This window comes from Gallus gallus, chromosome 2 (assembly GCF_016699485.2).
Source record: "Gallus gallus isolate bGalGal1 chromosome 2, bGalGal1.mat.broiler.GRCg7b, whole genome shotgun sequence".
NCBI lineage: Eukaryota > Metazoa > Chordata > Aves > Galliformes > Phasianidae > Gallus > Gallus gallus.
In genome coordinates, this window is record NC_052533.1 from 34295451 (window position 1) to 34319984 (window position 24534).

Below are 24534 nucleotides of genomic sequence, written 5' to 3' on the forward strand. Positions count from 1 at the left end.
GGGTACTGCCATACCTGAACTACTACCAGTGGAGCTCGTTTGGGAACTGGAAACAAGGCTAGCACAGTGCTCAGTGAACACCAGGAAGTTCGTGTCCTCCACACAAACAGTGGAAAATTTTCCAGACTGCCTCATCACTTAAAGAGAAAAATGCAGAGGAGTTGGACTCGATGATCTCTTGAGGTCCTTTCCAAACCCTCCAATTCTGTGATTCTGTGAATGCAATCAATCTTTATCTGCATCAATCTTTATCAGCTTGGTAACGTTAAGAGTGTAAGACAGCAATTTTCAAACAGGATTTCATCAAGATATTATATTGGATAGATCTGAAACTGCTGCACTGACCATGAACTGGTAAACAGGGATTGCACGTACCTGGAACTCACTCAACATTAAACTGATGTTTACTAATGGAACTAATGTTAACTAATGTTAACTAATGGAAAAAGGTGCGTTATGGCAGGCACAGATGAGATGTTTACTTGGCAGTACATTTGCATATTATACAGACAGAATACTTATTAGGCTACATAATACACATACATGTAGGCACTGAAAAGCAAAAGAGAAACGATGGTCTTATGCAGATAATAATTACCATGGATATTTTCTCTATAGGAAGTCAAGGTAAAGAAAATGCAGGTCAGGCATTCACACAAAATCCATGGAAATGCCTAAGAAGACTAGCTTCAAGTACAATTAACACTTGAAACGCAATTATGCAAGTCTGCAAGCTACATTATTTTGCTGAGTGCAATATTCATAACCCTAATTTAAATTGTAGTCGCAATTATGCTTGTTGCTAAAGCAACAATTCTACCTATTTACAGAACTCCACAAAGAAGATGAGAAGTTCTGCCACTTCCATGCACAACCAATGCAACGGATTTAAACCATCTACACATTCTCAGGTTATCCTACAGACAAAATACAGATTGAATGCTGAACTTCCCTAAACATGATGTCATTTTAAGGTTTAAAGTAACCTTTCACTGTTCAGTAATAAAACAAGTCTAATACACTCACAAGTTGTTTTTCATTGTATTTTCAGATTTAAAAACAAAACAAGTTATTGTGAAAGATCCGAAAGGGGTCTGAACCCAGCAACACAGGTTGTCTTCTTCAGTACAATACCGTGTGCATGCGTACAATTCTATGGGCCTTATTCATGCAGGATCAACAGCAAGACAGCCACACTCCCTCACTGGGTTTCACTTGTATTAACTCAACATGAAGGCAAACCTCCAGCAACAGAAAGACTCTCAAAGGTGAAAACCCATGCAACATCATGTCTTCTCTCGTTACTTAACAAATCAAACAATATCTGTCCCTCCATTGTTACTGTCACCCATCGCCCTCAAGGGTTTGCAATTCATGTGTTCAGCTTCACCTGTCTTTTAATATTCTTTCCCTATTTTATCTGTTCTACCTCCCCTTGATGCATCCTCCCCACACCACTTCTGAACACTTTCTGAACACTTTGGCACCTTTTTCACCACCTTCCATTTTACAACACAACCTTTCCTCCCACTGTCCTTTCTTCAGAATGACACCTGTCACTCAGAAGATCCAGCACAGTCCCACGCAGGGCATTAAGGAAACAACACTGCTTGTCAGCCTCTATTGAGGGAAAGCCAAAGCTTCTCAGGCATGAGCTAATTCAGTGACATTATCTGGAGTTGCCAACGTGATGAATGCCTCTAGGTACAGGAGGACTAACTGTCATGTAAAGTCCTCTCAGGCTTCCTGGCAGAGATTGATGCTGCCATGAGGTCCATGTTCATGAAAAGATGTTGGGTACTGACTTGCTTTTACTCCTGATTTCAGCATGCACATACAATGTAATCCCATCGTGCCTAAATTGGGCTCTGCTGATGGGTTTTCACTCCAGCTAATATTCTGAACATGCCAGTCCACTCAAGAAAGTTTTTGTTGTAGGGTGTGGCAGCACCTCATCATCCTTTTTCCTCGCCTTTGTCCAGAAGTCCCAGATCCCACTTTCCATCCTTCGATTATGAATTATCATATAATTATAGTATTTATTAATTATAATATTAATTATAACTTTTGAGCCACATTGGCCTTCTCCAGCACTACTGTCAGCTGGTGAAGGTGCTGCTCAAACTCTTTGGCTGATACATTCTTGTGTAGCTGCAGGTGTACCCTCCATTCACCTCTTCCAGTGGAGGAGCCTAAAGCTACAGACCTCCCAAACTCCTGTATGTTCTACAGTGCAGCAGTAGGAAAACTACAGCAGGGAGCCTGGGCTAGGGATGTAAAAGACCATCACAAGGCTGATGCAGGTCTTGGTTGCTGTATTTTCCTGAGAAAGAGGAAAGAGGCAGTTTCTATGATTGAAGGATCCTGGCTATAAAGATGTTCTGGAGCAGATACATGAGATGACGTGAGCTGAGTGCAGACAGCCTGCCAGTCAGCTGACATGGCACGGCCCTGCTCTGAACAGGATGCTTTAGCCAAAAGTCTAAGAGGACTGGCAGTCTGCAAAGGGTAGCAGAGAAGGGACAGACCCTTCCCAGGGAGAGAGACATGCTACCGAGAATAGGGGAGCACTACTCTCAGATCTTCCTGATCTGTCTGCTTTGCTTCCCACACCCTTAAACATGTCTCCTCACCAAGCCAGGGAAATAGGACAGATTTTTTCACTCTTCCCTTCATCTGTTCTCGTCATTTTTCAGAAGAGCAGGGCAAAAGCATATGCATCCTCACTCCTTTCTCCTATATGGTGTACTGCAACTACTTTTCAGCTATGCCTTTCCCTAACTCATTTCCAATCACTAAACTGTGAGGTTTCCTGAGGGCCACTGAGATATCAGTCAAAGGCATCTGCAAACAGTGAGTCAACATCCTCACCTCTAGACATTCAGCTCTGCTGTGCATCTATGCAAAGGGAGAATCTGGAGGATGGCACTGGAAAGCTTGATCTTGACTTCACCCACTACAGCTGTGCCTTCCCTCTCCAAACTGGTTAGCCAAAGATCAATAGGTACTACAATCATGAGACTACGCAGGGTGACAGCCATACCTTTGATACCTTTGACAGCAGGTATGGACTCTAAAAATTTCATCCAGTGATGGCGAAGTCACGGCAGCAGCTTTGAACAACAGCAAGTTCGACCCACTAAACCAGCCTCAGCGCAGAGAACCAACAACCAGCCCTATCCATTCAACCTTGTGTCCCCTCCAGTGGATCAAGGGCAAAGCACACACAAGTATGAAAACTCAAGTAAAGAACAACCCATATATTCCAAGACAACAGACATGAAGGACAGAGTCAGCTCATCTGATGCACACTATTCAAGCTGCAGGAGGAAGCCCACTGTTCCATCGCCAACTCCACCTTTGGCCAGTAGGAAAAAATGTCTGGTAGCACGTGTAAGAAGAAGGAAAAGAAATGAACCGGGAACAGAAATAAGAACAGAAATTAAACTGGCTTCTGCACGTGAAATCTCTTTACAAGCATCACTGGCAAAGACAATGACAAGGTGTTATCATTTGCATGAAGAAGACATGGATAGAAAATGGCACCTGCCTCAGAAGAAGGGCTTGCAAACCAAAAAGCTGACGTTTTTCAGATACCTTTCCTGGCTTTGAGGCACATGTAGAGGGATGTTCCATTTACAGGAGCAAACCATCTCTTGTCCGAAGAAAAATCCTCAAAATGCCATTAAGCAAACTGCCCCAGTCTGGCAGTAAACTCCTTTTGCACCACAGTACTAGATTAAGATATGCACAGTCGGATCCTGACCAGCGCTGAGCCATGCGGACACACCAAGAAACAGGCAATGTGAAATAGCTGAATGTCCACAGTCTCTGTAACAATAGAGATTCTTTACTCTTCAGATAGGAAGATTAGAAAAATGAACGTGAAAAGAAACAATCACTCACAATCAAAGTACATCTGCTCAGCATTTTCTTTCCAGTACAATTAAGAAAAGTGACATCTCAAAGTAAAGAATAGCTGCCACCAGCACTCTTGTTTTCTCTCAAAGAGGTATCCTTCACTCAGGATTAACAATTCCAAATCTTTCACTTGCATGAGATTTTAGAAAAACAGCAACACTTATTTACAAAGTAAATCACAAATAACTCCACTAAAATTAAAATATTAAACAGATTTTGTATATCATGTTATATCTTGCTGATGTCAAGGCATTTGTAGTAACAAGTCACACAAAGACTAAACAAGTTACTATAGAGATCATGCCTAATCACTTCACTCCCATAACAAAGCCATGAGACATTTACTATTTAAAGTTACAAGTCACTATGTGATCTCCTGTTCCAGTTAAACACAGGAGAAGTTTTGTTCCTGAGAAAAAAAAAAAAAGGATTAGGCTCCTCTCACTTAAAGCATTTCGTCACTCAACCAGAAACGCCTGCCTACCAGCCTTGCAGACTGCCAAATCTGGCTCCTTGGCTCTTGAGCAGCATCAGGAGATGAAAAACACATGAAGACTGGAAAAATGTGCAAAGCCAGAGGCAAAAGAAAAGACCACTCTAAGCAATCATGTGCAATTCCTCAGCTGCTGCTAGGATGGAAAAGTTTCTTGGAAGTTCAGAGCTCTTTTTAGATAGATCTGCAACTATTTTTCCATTATGCAAGTAAATTACAATTAACATTCATTTATTTTTGACGTATGGTATGTATCTACTGGAAGAATTCAGTAATTACATTAAGAGGAAGCTCCAGCTAGCAGAGTAGATACTATCAACAACTGCATTGTAAGAATGGAGTACTGTAGCTACCCATTTTTACATCTAAGAATTGATACAGACAAGGAAAGTTAACATAAGCATGACTATTTCAGCACCCACATTTTTTCCACACTGGAACACACATGAATAGATAACATCTTGCAGATATTCCTTCCCTCCCTTATCCATTTTGCATATGCCCACACCAACTGCCCAGTTGGATGTGCACAATCCAAGTGGAGAAAATGACCATTCCATAGCTAGGTGGAGTGGTAAGGTGATGGGATGAGATTCCAGAGAAGCATCTAAAATAACTCTTTTTTTCTAATCACAATCTGAAAATACTGGACCAAAATATTTAATATGCACATCCTTCAACATACCTGAGATTCCTAATGCAATTACCTTATTGTATCTATATTTCCATCTAGTCTATTTTAATACAAAATAGCAGCGCCACAGTTCAGCTGAGTCTTCAGAAGACAAGGCCATACCTGCAACACTTTTTTTCTATTCAAAACTATGTGAAAGGTACAGATTTTTTGCGGGTACATAACTAATGAAGATAGGGGCTAGGAAACTCAACTCATAAGGGAAAAGCCACTGATGTCATTTATCTGGACTTCAATAAGGCCACATAATTGACATGGCCCCCCATAACTTCCTTCTCCCCAGACTGGAAAGATACGAATTTGACAAGTAGACTGTTCCAGAGATGAGGAACTGGTTACAAGATTGTACTTAGAGAGTGGTGGTCAGTGGCTCAACATCCAGCTGGACATGAGTGACAAGTGGTGTATCTCAGGGCTCAGTACTGGGACCAGTGCTCTTTAACATTTTTATCAACAACATCAACAGTGAAGTCGAGTGCACCCTCCCCAGGTTTGCAATTACATCAAGCTTTGTAGTCAGGTTGATATGCCTAAAAGACAGGATACCATTCAGAGAGATCTAGACAGGCTCAAGCAGTGGGCCCAGACAAACCTCATGAGGTTTAATAAATCCAAGTGCAAGGTCTTGCACCTGGGTCATGGCAACCACCACTGTCAGGATGTGAGGATAGAGTACAGCCCTGACAAAAAGGACCTGGAGGTACTGGTGGATGGCAGGCTGGACATGAGCCAGTAGTGTGCCCTCACAGACCAGACAGTTAACTGTATTCTGGGCTGCATCAAAATAAGCTTGCCCAGCAGGGCAAGGGAGGTGATCCTGCCCCTCTGCTCTGCACTGGTGAGACCTCACCTGGAGTAATGCATCCACATATGGAGTCATCAGTACAGGAGAGACATAGACCTGTTGGAGCTTGTCCAGAGCAGAACCACAAGAATGATCCAAGGGATGGAACACCTCCCCTACAAGGACAGGCTGAGAGAGCTGGGGCTGTTCAGCCTGGAGAAGAGAAGGCTCTGGGGAGACATGAGATAACTTTCAGTATCTAAAAAGGAGCTAAAAGAAGGGGACGGTCTTCAGCAGAGTCTGTTGTGATAGGACAAGGGGAAATGGTTTCAAACTAAAGGAGGGGAGATTTAGATTGGATATAAGGAAGACATTTTTTACACTGAGGGTGGTGAGGTACTGGAGCACGTTGCCCAGAGTGGTGGTGAATGTCCTGCCTCTGGAGACATTCAATGTCAGACTGGATGGGGCTCTGAACACCTGATCTGGCTATTGACGTCCCTGTTCACTGCAGGGAGGTTGGACTAGAAGACCTCTAAGGGTTCCTTCCAACTCAAATGTTTCTGTGATTCGGTAATATTGACTAGCTTCTTGCTCCAAATTCCATGAGAAGGGTGGTTTTAAGGCCACAATCCAGCAGCTAGAGGACTGAATTGAACACAGTCTATTCCCCGTTCTGTCACAGTCATCGAACAGGGACATGGTTTAGTGGGCATCGTCATAATAGGTTGATGGTTGGACTAGATGATCTTAGCAGTCTTTTCCAACATTAATGATTCTATGTTTCTGTATTCTATATGCCTTTTGATAAAGCTCTTCCTACTTTCTGTTGTGGGGCAGAACAGAATTAAGTACAGTCACAAAGCAAAACCTAGTAAGATTGCATTTTTATATCTGTATGTATTACCCATCTCAATAAATGTGCACACAATACATACAGGTGCATGTATTTTACATACATATAAGCAGATCTGTATCTGTACGTCAGTAACTCTGCATACAGTCTACCATAACAAAGTTCAATAAAAATTATTGAAAGCAAACCTTTATTTAGAAACTGGAATGTATCTTACAGATTTTATTCAAGGTACGGGTCTCGGGTCTTTAGTTAAAAGCAAACAACAGTAAAGAAGTTCAAGTTATTTGTAAGAATTCTGTAAGCAATTACATTTACGGTGTAATTTATTACATTTATTAAACTCCTAACATATGGAATGCTCCTTTTATGTCAAATTGCAAGTTTCCCAAGACATACCAGTAAGTTTTATAAACTGCTACCAGCACAAACATTTCATTTTGCTGCAACTTACAGTGGCAAGTCCTGAAAGGTTACATACTACAGACTGCAATTCACTTGAAAGAAAATACCTGCACGCTTTAGAGAAGCCAAAAAAAATAATTTCTTCATGTTTGCATTAATGAAGGGGACTGAAGCCCAGACCAAGCAAAGTCCTCGTGCTGATTCTTTTTGTTGTGTAAGTATTTTCAAGTACATACAATCAAAGTTGAATGGGATCTGCACGTGGACCAAGCTGAAATGAAAGGGAAGCATCAGCGGAATCTGAGCTACACAGAAGTAGTTTATTGGCCTTTTTTGCTCATCATCTTACTGCTCTTAACATGCTATTCATCTCTCAAACAATGTTTTAGTCTGTGGTACATGATCTATATGCAGTCTGGTTCAAGCTATCACACTGCATTAAAAACCTAGCAACATTTTGCCTTGCTAATTCTATTTCATCACTCCTGAGGACAAAATGACGGTAACAAACCTGGGCAACTGGAAATACAAAACTGGAATGCTAATTTCATTTATGTTCCTTTGCTTACAAAATTGAAAACAGGAAATTAAATAAATTTGCCAATGGGGAAACAATTGCTCTTACTAGTCTTAAATCAAATCAAAACACCTGCAAACAGTGGGTCTTTTTTCAGAGATAGGGCAGCTTGCTCAAAGAAGGGTTTCAGGTTTGTTTGTTTTTTTTCTCCTGCTCTCAAATGAATGGTGAAGAGAAACAGAAAGCAGAAACAAGGCACAAATAGCTACTTAATTCAATATAAAAATTACCAATAGGAAGAGATGGTAAGCACTGATGTAAGTAACAAACATTATGTTCTATAACAAACAGAATTGCCTGCATACAAATGCAGGAAAACATATAAATTCTGTGGGAAAAATGCCTTCCCTATCCCCTACTTGCACACTTTCCACTGTGTGACTCAAGTTATAATCACATATTCCCCCTCAGTTTTTTTTTAATTAATTTAACTATGCAAGCTACACACAACTGAAATGTAACCTTAAATTAAGAGTATGTCCATACTTGAATGCCTCTTTAACTTTTGATTCTAATACAATTATGTTTTTTATGACTGTTCATTAACACATTATATGCACCTTTATTACAGAAATAAAAATACGTATCAAGCAGAAGCCCAGCCATACCAATCACAATAAGACCCTATCAATTCTTTTTGGGTAGCAGAACTGTCCCTAAACATTACTACATGATATCCAAAAGCTTACCAGAATGGGAAAGTTAGATACACTTTCAAATTCATGTGTATAAATACTAAATATATATATATATATATATACACACATACATACAAGAATGTGTACACACACATATAAAAATGCCTCAAATCATAATGCTTTGGCTTGACAATACAGCCCTCGGGCAACAACACTTAAGCAAAAAAAACAGGGTGGAAATGTTGAAATATAACTAATAACCTTCCTTTTTTTTTTTTTTTTTCCAATAATTGTCACTTTGATTCTTTTTCCCCACTTGAGAAATAAATTATTGACAATAAGGATCAAAACCATATGCCCTTGTATTCGCATTATGTCTTCAGAACTTCTCTGGGACATGTGAAGTACTGTTATTATTCATTCCATCAGTCAAAACATCTGGATTTTAGTGGTTTTATAGCACAAATGGCTTGTTCAGAGTATAGCCTTTCCCCGTTTAAAAAAAATTTATATCCCCATTTCATTCTCATTGCATGGCTTGCGTGTGTTTCATGCCAACTTTCTTCAAGGCCAAAAACTGTCATAACTCATCAGGCCAATGAATTACTATAGGAACCTAAAGCAAAGCAAAAAAAAAAAGAAAGAAAAAAGAAAGAACATAAAAAAGATCCAATCAAGTCCGTTAAAACAAATAAACAAAACCCCTCTACAGTAATCTGAGGTGAAGGGAAGAGATAAATGTCTCGGATTCCTTGTTTCTCTCAGAAGATCATCATAACTGAAAAAGGTAGGAGAAAGGAAAGGAGACAAAGAAGAGGCAGAGCCCAGTTTCTGTACCATCTGTCAGTCCAAGTGGATTTCTCTAAACTAGGAAGATTAGGTCAGAACAGGGCAGGAGCACAGATTATTTAAACATTCCTCTTTCAAATCAAATAACAAACCAAACAGTCAATGTTAGCCCATTTGTTAGCATTTGCCCTCTGTGCCTTTTACCTCCTACTTCCAGTAAAAGAGAAATGCATGGCACCTTGGAGATGTAAGGTGTAAGATGATCACTAATCACTTCTTTGTCTTTCATAGAGAGAAATGCAAAATAAACAAATTCTTTTGTTGTTTTTTTTTTTTTGTGGGGTTTTTTTGTTTGTTTTGCTTTTGTTTGGTTTTTTTGTTTGTTTTACTTACAGGAGCTATACAATTTTTTGTATTTTTTCCAGTAAAAGTCTGTGGTATACACACACAGACACTAATTTGTCACTTCTGGCTTTGTGGCAAAAGGTTTTACTGGAACATTAACCTTATGTTACCATCTTCTGCTTCCATCAAATTCTTTGCTGTTATAAAATTCAATTATTGTTGCTTAGCATTTGTATCATCTCAAAGCATGAGAGAAGGCATCCAGTTGAACTACTGTAAAGTAAGATTTGGCCAGCAGGGAGCTTGAGAACATTCAACCTGCAGACAGAGGCAAGGAGAGCAGGCTGTGAACAAAGCTCACAGCCTCTGGGCGGGCTTGCCTGCAGCTCTGACATGCCACCACTGGAGCAGCAGGTCCCTCAACATGACCCAGGGAACAGCAGGAAAGGGAAGACTGGTTAGCAGACACCGCAAAGCAAACATGAGAAAAGCAGCACACCCTCCTCACAGCTGTAAGACGCCTTCACAAAGTGCTCCTCGTTCCTCCAGCACTCAGTCGCACTGGGTGGAAACCCTACAAGGATCACACTTGATCAAGCAATGTCTCACATCTAAGGCTTTTATTCTGACTAACCACAGAGATTATCAGTATTGTGGCACATGGTGGAAACTGATGAGTTCTTCATAGCCTGCCTTCCTTAAAAGCTTGGGAAATCTTTCTCTGGGCACTTTACTTTTTAGTACATCAGTCCCTTAACGCTGGGAGATGTCGGACTTGCAACCTTAATTCAGCATTTTGCATGCATGTATTATTTACATAGTACTTAAATAAGATATCAAACACTATTTTCCACCGGCCATCTGCTACAGCATACAGCAAGGCACAAGTCTGGAAGTGAATAAAAATGTATGATGTATAATAAAGGAGCGTCCTTCCTCAAATTCTTTCAGCTGTGTGTGCCAGAAGGTAACATATAACCAAAGACAGCAAGAAAAGGTAGGTTTCTGGCTAACAGCAGAGAAATGACCAGTAGGATGGTACTTTATCCCTGCTTTCAGCAGAGTGATGCTAATGGAATGAGTGCGTGACAGTACCAGCTGATTTAAAGGTCCCATCTCTTCCTAGCCATGCACACCCCACACTTTTACCAACTCCAGTATTCGTCAGACCTTTCCACAGCACGCTGATCTAAGAGGTGATAACCAAACACATCTGTACAGCCTTCTGCCAGATTCATAAACTCAGGAGTTACAGAGATTACAGAAGGTGAGAGAGGAGCAGCATCTCCCCACTTACAGGAACAGAAAACTCGCATCCATTTCACTGCCTATCGAACTGCAGTTAAAACAGACATAACATTTTGGAAATGATCTCTGATTTTCTGGATACTGGATTTGAGAATGCATGATCCAACTGTGATCAGCATCCACACTTATGTCTGGAGTCAATGAGAGCTGTTTTCAGAATACATAAAGACACACTAAAGACTTGGAAAACTTCAGCTGTGTATTAGCTTCCACTTGCAAAGTGGAGATCATCACAACTTCTCCCCATTCAGATGAAATTACTGAAAGAGATAGAGGTATCAGAGCAGTAAACATAATAGAAAAGTCTAAGATAAATGAGTACTCCCTTCAAAGCCCGATTCACTACTATGCTAAGTAAGGCTCAGAATAACGATGCAGTAAAATACTACACAGCCACTCATAATTCAGCCAGGCTTATTCTGAAAACCAAATGAAGCAGAAAACCTATGGAAAAGATGATGTCAGGATATATATGCACTGAGAGGGCTAAGGTGGATTCACAGAAAACAGACTTCACAATCCAAATTCTTTTCGCCCAGCTGAGAGCAATTTGTTTTCAGAAACACCTGAATCCACACAGGCATAGGTGAAACATTCATCATCATCTTTGGTTATCTGCAGAGGTTATTTCTGAGCAGAAATATAAAGGAACCAGCTACTCTCTCACTACTGAGAAAAACATCCTAACCCTGTGCAGTGGGGCATGAGCCTTTGTACAGCTGTGGGCTGTCACCCTGCCCATCTCCAGAGCACGCAGCCATGGGTGATACTGAGGAAACAGAGCAGAACCACAGCTCCATCTCCTCCTCTTCTGCCCACCTGCTGGCATCTTCAGAGACCAGGGCGATGGGGATTCAACATGCCAAATCAGAACACAGTCAGAGCCAAATAGCTTATACTCTCTAGAATGCCAAAGAATTTGATAGAAGTACTTCAAGTCACAGTTTCTTTAAAACGACACCTCCTAAAATATAGGGTGAGCAAGAAAAACCTACAAATGTGCTTCACAACAAATGTATCCACTTAACTGGACTTACAAAGCCTGGGTTTAATTCTTTGCTCTGTGCCTCAGGGAAGTCACATGGCTGCTGCACATGCTGGTTCCTCAGCACACAGTGACACAGGCACACGCTTCACGAAGAACCAAGAGGATGTGCACACGAAAGCTTGAGAGGCATTCACAAAGAGCTGCAATGAACATCGCAGAAAAGCCCATACAAAATCTCCAGTATTAATTTTCACTAATTCCGTCTCAGTAAAAAACGTCAAACTATCACACAACAGAAACTCAGACTGTTCACTCTGAAATAAACAAACATGGAAACAATTGAAACGCAAATATGAAAAAAATAAAACACTAAATCATCTACAAGTTGTTTCGTGCTCTCAGTGACAGCAGTGCACTCCAGTTAGTGGAGCAGCAAATGGAAGAATGTGAAAGAATGAAGGACAGGCACAAAGAAAAGTCTGCAAAAAGCAAATTTCTCTGTTCTCACACTGCCTACAAAATCACACTCCTGTCCAACCACCTACTCCACACCTCCAGCTTTTCCAATCACAAGCCCACTCACAAGTTTTGGAAAACAACAAACTCACATTACCCTGCATTGAACCTGTTGAACCGCACAGTGTGAGGTGGCACACAAAACAATGCACTAGCAACTGTTTGTCTCGCACAGACACAGACCTACCATCACCTCTTCCCTGGACCTGACTTGCAAAACATGAAGTAGCAGCACAGTGCAGGGCAAAGCACGGAGGCTCTACGTGGCATCCAGCCAGCTGGCTGTAACAGATTTTGGTACTGTGTTGGTTTATATATAGCAAGAAGCAGGTCCCAGCCTTCTGCTCAAGCTTCAGATTTCCAAATGGTGTGAGGAGTAATTGCTTGCAGAACAGGCTAATTTTGAAGTGAAAGAGGGCACAGGCGATAGTGTGAGCAATACTGGCAGAGATGCTTGATGTCAATCAGCAAGGAGAGAAATGAAATATCTGCAGATTGTCATACGAATTAAAGCAAACTACTTCAGATCTCAAAAAAAGGTAAAAATGGCATGAGACTGGACCAGTACTCCTTTCACGTTCTAGATCTTCAGTGCCTCTCGTCATTCTGCTTCCACCCACATGAATGTACCTACAGGTGTTCGTAACCACATAAGAGTTATTTAAGATAAGTTTGCAAAACTGAAAACACTAACTTCAACCTCTCAAAACACTCCTGAGAGAGCACAGGGAGCAGGAAAAAAAAAAAAAAGAGCAATAAAATATGTAACATACCAGACTTCAATCACTTAACCATATGAAACGGATAAAATGCAAATTGAGAAAATGAAAATACACCCTTAGGGTAACAAAGGATAGAATAACCAACAAAATATGGGTAAATAGAATCTAAAATCTGAGAACCTACAAATAAATTTATGGTCAAAAATTCCCAGAAAACGCTCAGGAAGATTTCTGCACGCAAGCATGACTGGAGAGAAGGCATTTACTTAAAGACATCTTAAAAACTTAACTATTACGTGTCCTATTCTCAAACAGTTATTGAGCAATTAACTTGCCAGTTTGAATAGCAAAAAAAAAATCTATAGAAAAGTATAGTGTCCTTACCATCATTTAGTGTCGTGAAGTCCAAGAATCGATATTCATAGCTGACATCTATCTTGGTTTCTACCTGGGGCCTCTTCAACGTTGAATAGATGTTACCAGGCCGTTTTTCATCATGCTTCTCTAGTTTGTTCAATCCACAACCCATTTCAGCAGTTCCTGATACAAACAGGCAAGGAAAGGGAAAAAGGAAAATGACAAAATATTCATTTGGGTTTTTTTTTATCTTTCTGGTTTCATTCATTGCAATGTAACACATTGGTGATTTCTGTTCTTAAGTGCAAGCTACCTACAAAATACACAAAATAGTGTAATTAAATAAATGTTCAGATAATAATTGAAATATACACCGCTTATATTGAGCCCTGGATGTACTATTATTTTAATGTAGAACTGATGGCTTAATGCATGGATTTTCCATCTTCCAAATGCATGCAATCGTATACTTTGGTAGATACACTGTCTGTTATAGAAAGTGGCTGAAAATGCAAAATTATTTGCTAATTTACAGACTAATAACTTCACAACAGTTTTTATATAAGCAGTTACTATGCAAGCATATAGTATTGTCTTTTACACAAACCTCTGTAATACCCAAATGAACACTGAGATTTGTAATTCAAAAGAAAAAGCAGGTTTGCAGAGAAACCAGCATTGAGGAAACTACATCATTTCCTTCCACCTTGTTTGTTCAGGTTAGGCACAGGAAATAATGGCTTTAGAGAAGCCTTCTTTAAAACAGAAGAGGACCACGACGACTGAACCAAACCAGATAAATCTGTTTTTCTTTAATAGGCAGGCAGTCCATAACATTGTACAGGATGACTGTTGACAACCATTTTGGCTACACCTTGAAGGCTTCTCAATATCCTGCTTTATTGGGGCTCATCTGAGTGTGAACAAATGGAAGAACAGCGTGGTGAAAATATGTAGATGACTGTAGGAAGCAAATCACATCCCATGCTACAGGATGAAGCTAAATACTCTCGTTCCTCTTCAACAACACTGCTGTGACCAAGGCAAAGGACGTGAAGCAGTAGGTAGTATGAGGAGATAAGACATATCAGCCAAGCACCTGGGTTTTCATCACAACCCACTGAACATCCTGTCCCCGCCTACAGAGAACTGCTGCTTCAGGGAAGGGAACAACCACCACCTCAGAAGCCTCTGTCACAAACCAGGGCTGCCTTTACCTTGGCAAACAATTCATAAATCTGAAGTGGAGAATGAAAAGCCAGCTCAGGCTCCCCATCATCTCCAAAGGTGTACTTCTACACATAGGTTACAGCTTCATCCCCCAAGCAGATAGCAATTTTCATCAAATTTCCAGCACAAATGCATCCAGCAATCTATGTGAGTGTCTCTGTTCCCTTCACCATCCCACCTGCATCATTCCTCATGTCTCTATTTGAATGCAGGTGACCATACGCTCAAAATGAGAGCCCAACAGTGCCCTTTACAGCACCATTAATGCTTCCCTCTCTCTACTGCAAATCACATTAGCATTTTTCACAGCTGAATCCCAAGCACAGTTCACTGCCATCTTCCTATTAGCCAAGGAACCCATTTATCCTCATTTGTATCCAACACATCTAACTGAAGAGCACCCAGCCTGTAGCAGATCTCTGCTCCTTCCCCATTACTGTCTGCTCCCACCACTCAGTCATCCCTTTGTCCAAGTCCTCCCGCACCCAGAGCTGGGATTCCTTTTGCTGTTGGCAAAGCCGCCTGGCTTCGCACCATCGGCAGATTCCATACACAGCCTACATCTCATAACAAAGTCACCAATAAAGATATCAAAATCGGACTGACCAATGCATCAGCCCTTCAAAAATGCCACAGCAAACAAGCACTCAGTCAACTGGAAGCACGAAGAACATTTGCTAGCATGACCTCTAGCACCAAGAAAAATGGACGTGTCTTATCTGTTCCCAAACTTTAAATACTTTGGGATTCATCCAACAGCAAACAGCATTCCCTCGTTATTTTGGCAGAAACACTGGATCTGAAAATTGAAAACTTGGTTTGTAAATTTAACATTAAAAAACCTCAGGACCTGCCACTGCTCCTCATATCATACTTGCCTCCATTATTTCTATTTTATTTTATTTTTGCAATAACAAAAACAACTGATACTTTATGTTAGAAAATGGTTATTTTTCATATACACAGCAGCTTCTTTCTTTTGCTTATGCAATACAACCAGCACAAGTCTAAAACACTATTTTCATATATAAATGTATGTTGTATGTTAATGTGCCTAGCAAGATACTATGAACATCTTCATAGGCTGTAATACGCCACACCTTTGTACCTCTTCATAAAGATGACTTCACGAGGAAGTATGAGGAAGGGAAAAAAATTATAAAAGCCAAAGCACAATATGTATAAATAAATAATAATTCAGTATTTTGCAGAGTGGAGAACTAAGCAAGCAGTGTCAGCAACTCTATCAGTACAAGCCGGGGGATTTAAGGCTAGAGCACAGCCCTGCTGAAAAGGACCTGGGGTACTGGTGGATGGTCTCTTTCAACTCAAATGATTCTATGACTCTGTGATTCCTTCAAAGATCAGTGATGGCCCTGTAGCTCTTCCACATGGCAAGCAGACAGTACAGAATTTCATAAGGAAACAATTCCGTTTCAGAGGTCACTAGGCAGCAGTGCCTGCAAACGCCAGTTGCACAAACCCACAGGATTCCTCAGACAGCAACCGCTGCAGAAGGAGACCTTGGGGATGCAGTGTTTTGTATCATGAAGAGTGTTGCATTCTTTCCTAAATGGGGGTTAAAGTGCTAGGAAATACAAGGCTCCCTGGCTGGTGGCAGCTGCAGGCGCTTCTCCACCAAACCTGTTTCAGAAGACGGCCGCTTAGAAAAGCTGTCCACCTGCACTGCCCCTTGGAGGGGCTCACCAGCAGACAGCGACTGCTGCCCTCCCCCCGCCCAGCTATAACATCAATTAACATCCCTGGGGATAAATACTTCCCCACCATTCCTTAACTACAAAATTATATCTATGCTACTAAATCAAAGTATGACGGAAAGGATATTTTCATTCAAATCAAAATGGTATTTCAGTAGAAAAAGTAAGTTTCACAGCATCGCCATCTTTTCCACAGTAATTATGATTCAAGTGACGTGGCGGTAGAAAATGAATCTTAAGAAATAAAGCTCATACTGTGATACAGGAGTCTATTAAAAAATAATAATCCAGAGATGTATAAATACTTGAAGTTTTCCAAGAGATACTGCTGGTACCTGTAGGACACGCAATCCCTGAATCACCAAATTCCATTCGGTGTTATCCTACAGACTTCTTATTGGGACAGCTTGTGTTGTCACCTTCCAACTCTTTCCCTTCCTCTGCAGCAATGCCATTCCTGCTCAGAGTCATTTCATCCTGAAGTCTGAAAACATCTCTTTGGGTTTTAGGCAGAAATCTTGCTGTCAGCAGGACATCATTCCTTAATTTTCTACATTTATGTAACTGAGGAGCGCAGTACAAAACGTTTTATCATTGATGCTTTCAAAGTAATCTCATCCCACTTCAGTACCTTTTTCAATAGCTCTTTTGTTTTGCTATCAGGGATGCTTAAAGATACTATACCACATATATTTATCTTGGCTTTCTCTACATGCATGTGAATTCTACATCTTTTATTCAGTATTAAAGCAAAATATGATCACTGAATAATATTCACTTTCCAGTACAGTAAATCTGAAAATGATTCTTCAGGAACACGGCAAAACTGTCAGATATTTCTCTTCTTCAGAAGGTTCTAAGACAAATTTTCTTATCACCATTTATTTAAAAACTCATTTATCAGCCCACTAGTTCCATACTTAAAAGAAGAACCCTGAGCGACAGTAAATGTAATATCCAATAAAGAGTGTTAACCACTAAAATGGAGGTTTAGTTACGGGCTCTTGCAGGTACGAGTGCTGGAAAAACTAATTCCATCTGCAGACTCTTTTTTTGCCTGTGAATTAACCTTACTGTCTTGACAATCTCTGAAGCTATTCTTGTGTTCAGGCACATGATAAAACTAGAACCGAAACCCAGATCAAGAAACAGATTTTTTTTTTTAGTCTATATCTCATTTCCATTTTTGCAAAACAGCAAGAGTGGAAGCTGTGATGAGTTGCAGAAACACAGCAAAGCCTATGGTCAACTAATGTTAAGTTTGTCTCCTGAATGGCAGCAAATGCCCCCCGCTGGAGTTAGGGAAAGAGCAGAAATTAAGGTGCCTATCAGGATTCCCAGTTGGAAGCCAGGGGATGAGCTTCCTGCTGCCACCTCCTCCCAGTCACTGTCCTCCACCGTGTGTTTTAGGAGTAGAGTTGCTCTGGGGGAGATGGGGAGAATAGTAAAGAAACGCCTCCAGCATGGCAAATACTGACCTACCTCTGAATACCACTTCCCAATTCAAGTCTTACTGAAATTGGTACCACTTTTTGTCATGAAAAACAGTCGTCAAACAGTTACAAGAATTTGTAGTCAGCAGAAAAAAAAAATAAAATCCCATTTTTAAGCGCCTCCATGATCCATGACAATGAGCATATCTTGAATAAAACATAGGCATTTTTATAGCTCTTCTAGAGATCTGCCAAGTTTTCAGCTCCTCACCTCGGCACCTAATCATAGAATCACAGAATAGCCCGGGCTGGAAGGGACCTCAAGGATCATCAAGCTCCAACCCCTCTGCCAAAGGCAGGGCCACCAACCTCCTCATTTAATACACGACCAGGCTGCCTAGGGCCCATCCAACCTGGCCTTGAACACCTCCAGGGACGGGCATCCACAACCTCTCTGGGCAGCCTGTTTCAGCACCTCACCACTCTCATAGTAAAGAACTTCCCCCTGACATCCAACCTAAATCTTCCCTCCCTCAACTTAAAACCATTTCCCCTTGTCCTGCTATCATCTACCCTTTCAAAGATGTGACTCCCCTCCTGTCTGTAAGCTCCCTTTAGGTACTGAAAGGCTGCAATGAGGTCACCCCGCAGCCTTCTCTTCTCCAGTCTGAACAAGCCCAGCTCCCTCAGCTGTCTTCGTAGGAGAGGTGCTCCAGCCCTCTGATCATCTTTGTGGCCCTCCTCTGGATCCTCTCCAACAGCTCCCTGTCTTTGTTGAAGTACCTCCAGCAGCTGGGCTTTGCGTTCTCACTTCCCCAGCCCGTGTTCCAAGCAGATGAAACGCACACAGCAAGTTCAGAACCACCAGAGCACAACAAGAAGTACAGAACAATGCCATGCAGCTAACAATTCATTTTCTTGCTGAGGGCTCGAGATTCCTTTTCAGGCACAAAGAGAAGAGAAAGCAACTTCTACATGAATTTTTGACTCTCTTTGTTTTGGGGGGAGAGAACAACTAGAGTTAATTTCCTGATTTATCATCCCCTCCTCCATACAACTCCGTACAATTTATCTCCAAAGAATAATAATGAAAATTACACTGAGACGCAACAGAACCACATGGCTAATGGAAGCTTGAATAGATTACAAGGCTCATTAAGGGATGCTTATCAGCTAAGTATATATTGGCTAAACAGTTTATTTCAACTGTATCAACATTACGGAATGACTGCTTACAGGGGGGATTTGCAAAGGCTTCCTAAACAGTTCTTTTAAATGCACGTAGCAATGTCAGCTCTTGGCGCAGGGTCTTAGAGCGCACATTCAAATACTGTCTAATAGAAGTACACGTGCAACACAGCCACCTGAAACTTAAGGTAATTTTAATATTTACACGACAAAGGCATCCAAAGGAAGCACGCTGTACAGGCAGGTTACACCACTGTCAGCTTGGTTTTAAACACAATTAGTGGGAATAAGCTCACTTGCATTACTACATTTTCAATGTTTATCGTCCAGAACTCGTGACCTCCTTTCGCAAGCCTCACCATAAATTATTAATCACTTTTTAAATACAGATCATAAGTTACTGAAATTCTTTCCACAGATTATGAAGTGCAGTGTTCTCACCGGTGAGTTTAGCAGCTGGGAAACCAGATAGCTGCAGTGTATTAATAGGCTTTCTCTCCTGATTTTGGTTAAGTCCTTTCATTCTGATTCTTCCTTCCGTGGGTAACACTCAGCTACCTCTCAGGGGTGCTAGAAGGCTTTTATAATTACAGGACTTCACATTTGTTGTGCAGTAATGAGATGCACTTATTTCCTTAAACCCTCACTCCTGCAATCCTGACCTTTCCATGTTCTAAACAATAAGCACTCCACGCTCAGCGCAGTTCACTTGATGGCATGTGGTCATTTTCATTCTTGCATCTTCTGCAGCCTGCAAAACACCAGAGCGTTCCGTCCCCATTCAGCCCCAAACAAACCCCGGGAGAGCCTGCAAATGATGGGTGAACCCCTTTCCTAGCAAAATTAAAGGAATGAAGCAGATGACAAATAAGAGGGTAAAAATAATCAGGCAGAGAAGCATAAATGAAGCAGAGGATTGGAAACACCACACCTGGCAAACAGGGTGTGCAGATAAACAAAGAGAGGAGAACAGTGCACTCAGGCAGTGCTTTGCAGATTCCCAGATCACAGCCACGCTCCTGTGTCTTCCATCTCATTCAGCACGGCAAAGGCTTTGTGTGTGACATCATGAAGAGAGGAACTTCTTACCTACACATACCCCAGTTGGTCCTTTTTCAGGAGCACTGCCATACACTAACAGTGTAGGCACGTATTCAGTACATGCCATGACAATTTTTATTTGTAGGAGGGGAACAGCTGTTTAAGTAGCCAACATTTGTCAGAGCAACTTGGAAGATTCTGAAAGGTTTTACTTTGAAAATACAAAGATCAAACAGTATGTACCGGTCCTATCTGTGTCTGGATGTCACAGCTGACCGATTTTTTCACCATGTAGTTACCAGCAATATCAGGATATACACTTGCAGTTGGTAAGTAAATCTCTGCTTACAGAAAGGTTGGTGAAAGAATAATCCCAGATTTGTTCTTTATGATTGATTTCATTTAAATTGAATGGCAAAGCAACCCAAGTAAATCTGCAATTAAGGTTTTCAATTTCAAAAGGCAAATCCCAAAAACGAAGGGAACTCGTTAGGGAGATGAACAGGAACGAAAGGCTGGAGGACTTGAGCACACGGGAGGTCTGGAACATGTTTAAACTACAGTGTGGGTATCTGCTGAATGTGTAACCCAAGGAAGTGGCGAGAGAATTCATACGAAGGTTTCCAGACCCAGTGAGATGAATTACCTAATAAAGAAGGAAAGTGGAATGAGCAGAGGGCTTTCAAGGGATAGAAAGAAAGCCCAGCAGAGGAAACTACAGCCTCAGATAAGAAACAGCAGCACGAAGCAGTAAGTGACATAAGTTGAGCCCAGTCAGGCCAAAGGCACCACAACTGAATGGAGGCAGAATTCAAATCCAAAGGAGGGACTGGTCTCAAACCCAGTGCTCTCTAAGACCTGTCACAACGCAATGCAGATTCAATTGCTGGAGTTAAACAAACAAATGCACTGACCTTGGTACCACCTCCCTGACAAAGTGGCCATGTGAAAGCAGGAAGAAAACATAATTTGGTTGGTTTGGCCAATTGCTGCTCTAGCCTTGAGTCTGCTGAGCTTTAGGAAACTTTACGACAAAAAAACAAAATAACCTACAGATAAATACAGCATGGATTCTACAAAGTCAGAGCTGACCACCCGGACAAGCGAGGGTAGGAAAGAAAGCACACTCCTGGCACGCAGCGTGTCAAGTAACACACCACAGCAGTTAGAGATTTTACTAAAGTATTATTAGGTGTGATCACTTTTATGATGTTGTTCACAACGCAGCTCTGCACGCACCGCGTTCCTCCACTCTGGCCCTGGGCCTGCAGCCCGCAGGCACTGCCCACACACAGGGGCTGCCGCCCACCAGGACACCTTCTGTAGGGAACCACGCTGCTTCATGTGTGCCTGTGTGTGCACGTGGGCTGGAGGACGAACAAACAGGGCCTGGCAACCAGTAGAGGTGAGACAACACTGTGCTGGCTTTGGGGAGAAACCTGAGAGCAGCAGGTTAGAGGGAGAACCACACACATTCACCAACCTGTGTGCATCATCACCCCATGGTTTTACCCAGGGGATTTAATATCCAGCAGCATCTCAATGCCCTTTTTCAATGCAGCAGGAGATTCACATGGCAGCACCCACTTCAGCAAAACACTTTTAGGCAAGGTATTTCTATTCAAAGCCAAAAAGAGTTAACAGCCCCAGACAACAAACTGGTAACTTCCTCCTGAAGCACCATTCATTCTGCCTCATGAAGCCAAAAGGCCAGCGAGATGCCAAGAACTAGGGAACTACAATCAGAACTTGAAGGAACCTAAAGCAGCAAATGCTTACTGCCTAGAAAATTAAAGACTGAACGGACTCCACAGAAGCATGCACAGAATGTCAGGTACAAACGAAGCCTTCCTTTGAAGTTGAGCCCGTACTTCCCTGAGCCCACAGAAAACACAGGGAGGAGGAACTGATGCACACTGCAATGCTCAGAGCACAGAGCAAAGCCTCAGCAGGACACAGAGCTGCAGAGCTGGGAGCCCCATATGCACTGTCCCGAGGTAGTGAGCCACAAAGCACAGCCCTGGAAAGCTGATGGGGGTCAAGAGGAGCGCAGAGCCCCGGTGTGAACATATGGGTCAGGGAAATGCCAGCGCTCACTGGCAGAAAGCCCCTCGTCCAACACAACTAACTTGAGGTTAAGTTAGATTCCTTAAATCACTGTTCATTCTGCATCTGCTTCTTTCTCCTTAGGAAAAAGAGAGATTAAATACACAAACGTGACCGCTAGTATTGCGAAGAGTGCTATTGTCGTGAGTCAATGCCCACAGCTGAAACGGATTGGATTCCTTAAGGATAAAACATAAAAGCCAACGGACAGAGGTTTCTCGTACTGCGGAGATCAGCTGTGCCTTGACAGCGCCAGTTACCTTCCTATTAAATCAAACAGCATAATTCATTTTCACGGGAATACAAACAGCAGCGGCACACACCGGCCCTGTCAGGCGCGGTCACCTCGGTCACCTCACGCCCTGTTGCGGGGCGGTGGGACGGGGCGACCGTCGGGGCCCGCAGCGCTCCAGAGCGAACGCCCGCCCTCAGCCGCGGAGGCCAAACGCGGGCAGTCCCGAGCGGCACGTCGCTGCCCGCGGTTCCCAGGTGCCGCTCACCTCAGGCAGCGGGCACAAAGCGCTCCCTTTCCCCGCTGCGCGCCCACCGCGCCCGCACGCGGAGGCGATTCGGGCACGCGGCAGCCCGCGGCCACCGCCGCCCCCCGGTGACTCCCGGCGTCGCCGCCTGACAGGACGGTGTCGGCACCGCCGCCCCACGGGGCCCAACTGGCGCTCGGCTCCGGACCGGCACCGCCGCCGGCCCCCTCGGAGCTGCGGCTTCACCGCAGAAAGCGGGACCTGACCCGGGACGCGGGGAGCGACGTCCTCCCGCCCGCCGGACGCCGCCCGCAGCCCGTTCAGAAGCGGCCGCCACAGCCGGCCCCGATTCTGCCAAACTTCGGGAGCGGAGGACCGAGACACGAGCGGAGCCCCGGACCCCTCCACCTCCACCTCCGCCTCCCCCCGGCCGTGCCCGACCGCCACCCCCGTCGCCTCCCGCCCCCGCCAAGTTTCCCCGCCGCGCCAGGCGGGTGCGAGGCGGTACCTGGGACAGGCGGCGGGCGAGACGCAGCCCGGCGGTGCTGAAGGATGCCCGGCGGGCGGAGACGGCCAGCCCCGCTGACAGCGCTTCCTCCTCCTCCTGCGCCCGCCCGCTGTGCTCCGGGGCCGCTCCCCCTCGGCGCCGCGGCAGGGAGGTGCCGGGCAGCGCCGCGCCGCCTCACGGCCCCGCCGCCCAGCAAAAAGTTTGTGCCGCGCGGCACGGGGAGGCGCCTCGCGGGGCCGGGAGCTCCGAGCCGAGCGCTCCGAGCCGAGCTCCTCTGCCTGGGGCCGCGGCCACTTCCTCTTCCTCCGAGCTGCCGGGCGAGCCCCGCGCCCTGCCGGAGCCGCGGCGAGCCGGGGTCAGCGCTTCCCGCCCACGCTACCGCCGCGCGCCCGCTGACACGAAGCGGGAGTGCTCCGCCTCCCGGCCGAGGCTGAAAGCCCCCCGCACCCTCGCCTGCACCCCGCCCTGCCCCGGGGCTGGCGTCTCCTCCTCCCCCCCGGCTCCACCCCGGGGCTCCCAGCCCCTCGCCTTCGGGACGGAGCCGGGCTCACCTCCTCAGCCACTTTCACCAGCTGTAGTGCCATAGGGCAGTTTAGCAGGAACGGACCTCAGGAGGGTTCCGGGCACAGCACGGGACTTCACTGTGTCAGATCTTGGAGAAACCTCCACAGGCATAAACTGCACAAGCCCTTCGGACAGCATCTGCATTTTTGCCAAATTGCCCTCATAGTGAAAAGCCTTCTTTATACCCCGTGCTCGAACCCTCCTGTCAATGTGTCCATCTCTTTTCACCCTCCCTCAGTGAGGCTGAAAGGCCCCCTCTCTGCCTCTCCCCAGCCTCCATGCATGCCAAGGCCTTCCCTTCCCCTAGGCAGCACATACACCTGATGTATGTAAGTCCATACCTAGCCTGGTACTTGAGCCTGGCCAGCAGACATGCCCAGGAGATGCCATCTGCAGCCCCATGAATTACATACAGCACTCACATATCTTGCCCTCTCCTCTGAAGCCTTGATAAAGGCATTTAAAAAACAAATAAACAAACAAACAAACCAGCAGTGCCCAGGCAGAGTGGAGGCCATTAACCACAACTATCAGGGCCTAACCCCACAGCCAATTTATTACCCCCTTCCAGTTGCCCACCCACTCAGAGTACAAGATCCTAAGGACACACAAATACAGTACAGGAGCCAGTGCCACCTTAGTAAAGTTGCCATAGCATCCACCACCATCCCCTGGTCTACAATCCAGCCAGTCACAGAAGGCAAACAGTTGGTAGGAGAGGATGACACCCTTTACATTCACATATTTCATGCATCTGGGAAGTCTGTTCTAAGAAACTCAATGATTTTTCCTGAGATTGAAATTTCGGTTTCCCAAAATGTCTTTTTTTTTTTCTTTTTCTTTTTTTTTAATGGGTGCAGTATTTGCCTTACTG

General features: G+C 43.7%; 1 protein-coding gene across 1 annotated transcript in view; it reads right to left on the reverse strand.

Moving 5' to 3' along the window:
• RFTN1 (raftlin, lipid raft linker 1) overlaps positions 1-23156 on the reverse strand; it is a 93803-nt gene extending 70647 nt beyond the window's left edge. The window contains exons 1-2 of the mRNA NM_204458.2: positions 23097-23156; positions 13421-13576 (exon numbers count right to left, since the gene is read on the reverse strand). Coding sequence (NP_989789.1) covers positions 13421-13565 — 145 coding nt within the window. The 5' untranslated portion in view covers positions 13566-13576; positions 23097-23156. The remainder of the gene's footprint in view (positions 1-13420; positions 13577-23096) is intronic.
• Positions 23157-24534: the final 1378 nt, after the last annotated feature.